The 1,857-nt window shown below is 58.4% G+C and overlaps 1 protein-coding gene across 1 annotated transcript in view; it reads left to right on the forward strand.

Moving 5' to 3' along the window:
* Positions 1–1,270: 1,270 nt before the first annotated feature.
* COLCA2 (colorectal cancer associated 2) overlaps positions 1,271–1,857 on the forward strand; it is a 10,230-nt gene continuing 9,643 nt past the window's right edge. The window contains exon 1 of the mRNA XM_019546908.1: positions 1,271–1,277. Coding sequence (XP_019402453.1) covers positions 1,271–1,277 — 7 coding nt within the window. The remainder of the gene's footprint in view (positions 1,278–1,857) is intronic.

A 1,857-nucleotide genomic window follows, 5' to 3' on the forward strand; every position in this document is an offset into this window, starting at 1 on the left:
GCCGGCGCCGGGCCGGGTGTCGCGGAGGCAGAGCGGGGCTCCCCGCAGCACACGCGTGCCGGCCTGCTGACCCGGGGGTGCTTTCCCGAGCTGCTCGGAGCCGGGGCTGGGGCCTAGCAGAAGCAGCCAGGCTGCTGGGGGGCCGGCACGGGGCTGCTCCAGCCCCCTCTGCCCTGCTCCCGCACACCGGGCAGCAGAGCTGTCGGGCTGAGGGAGGAGAAATAACCCAGCTGTAACAATGGCCGAATTATGCTGCTGGTAGATGATTAACAGCCTGGCGGGCATGCTGCCTGTGCCAGCTCCTCTTGGTGGACAGCACCGACGGCGGTGCCCGGGCACTGGGGATGCGCGCTCGACAGCCCCGGCGTGGTGCGTGGCCGAGCTGCCCCAAAAGCGCCCTCCTCCCTGCGCGCAGAGCCGCAGTGTCCTGCAAAAGCAAGACAGGCCGAAACCCTGGCATCTAGCCTGGGACAGGGGCGCCTTTCTGGAGGAAGGGTCAATGCCTGGAATGGGGGGCAAACGCAAATAAAATCCCCCAAAAAGCACAATCTGGGGAAGGAGGGAAGGGTCCAAAGTGGATAACCGCCTGACTTGGCCTGGGACAGCTGCCTAGATGCCCCAGCCAGGCCCCTTGTTATGCCACGCCCACCAAGTGCCATTTTGCTCCAAAAAGCCTCAAATCTACCCTTAAAATGCAAAAAAGGGTGCAAATCTGCCCCGCTTCCATGCAGAATCCCCTTTGCAGCTAGCAAGTGAAATATGAGAGGGCTGGAGCCAAGCCTGTGTGTCTGAGATGAAAATACTGACCAAGTTTAGGGGCACTTGCTTTGTTTGGGGGAAGGGGGATAAAATGGGCGAAAGGGCCGCAACGCAGAGCCAGGGGAAGGCCGGGCTGCTGGATCTTATTCCCCAAGTCCCTCTGCTAGATGGGGGTGTGCAGGGTTTCACCCAAAGATAGCCCATTTTGTTAAGCCTTTGAATATTCAAATTGAAAGTATCGCGCAATCATTGATTGTCAAATCATTGGTTTCTAGAGGTTTTAAATACTTGGCATTAGAGAAGAAAATCTCAAACTTATATCCGTAGGTACAAAACATTAATATTGTTGTCTCCACCTGGAATCTGCACAATGCGATCGGGTAGGTTTTCCCCCCTTATTTTAAAATTCCTCTTCTCTTGTCACCTTCTTCCCCTGCATCTAGGAGCTGAGGTTGGGGAATCTTCTGCTACAACATCAGCTGCTGGGGAAGGTGCTTTGGTCCCACCCAGCATGTCGGGTAAGTTCCCTTTTCATTTTTTCTCCCCCATTTGGGGGGCTGTTGGCAATGCGGATCCGTGATTTTTGATTCCCCCTCCCCTTTTGGGGGCCGCTTTCCCTGCCAAGAACAACAAGAAAAAGAAGTGGAAGACAGGGAGGTGGGGAGAAAAAAAAAACACAAAAAAACCCGAGGGAAAGTGACTGATTTTGTTATGCAAAGTGCAATCAAATCAGGCTTCTCGGTGGATCCAACTGGACCTGCCGGGCTGTGCTGAGCAGCGGCTGTGGCACGACATCCACACCCACCCGGGAGGCGAGATGCGGAGGCAGGCGGTGCGCGCAGGAATGCGGGGCTCCCGCCGCCCATTGTTCCCGGCCTTTCAGCTCCTTCAGAAGAAAAAAAGGAAGGAAGAAAAGGGCAAAGACCGCCCGGCGGCGCGGCGGCCGATCCCGGGCCGTGCGGCGCCGGGCTCCCGCTCCCGCTCCCGCGGCCGGCCCGAGGGCTCCGCCGCCGCGGGGGCTCCTCCAGATGTGCGCAGCTGGACGGGGGATCCAGATGTGCTTCTAGTCCGGGGGGGCGTGCTCCCGGGGTGCGCGCA

Source organism: Crocodylus porosus, unplaced genomic scaffold (assembly GCF_001723895.1).
Source record: "Crocodylus porosus isolate Cpor-Errol unplaced genomic scaffold, CroPor_comp1, whole genome shotgun sequence".
In the NCBI taxonomy this organism is placed as follows: Eukaryota; Metazoa; Chordata; order Crocodylia; family Crocodylidae; genus Crocodylus; species Crocodylus porosus.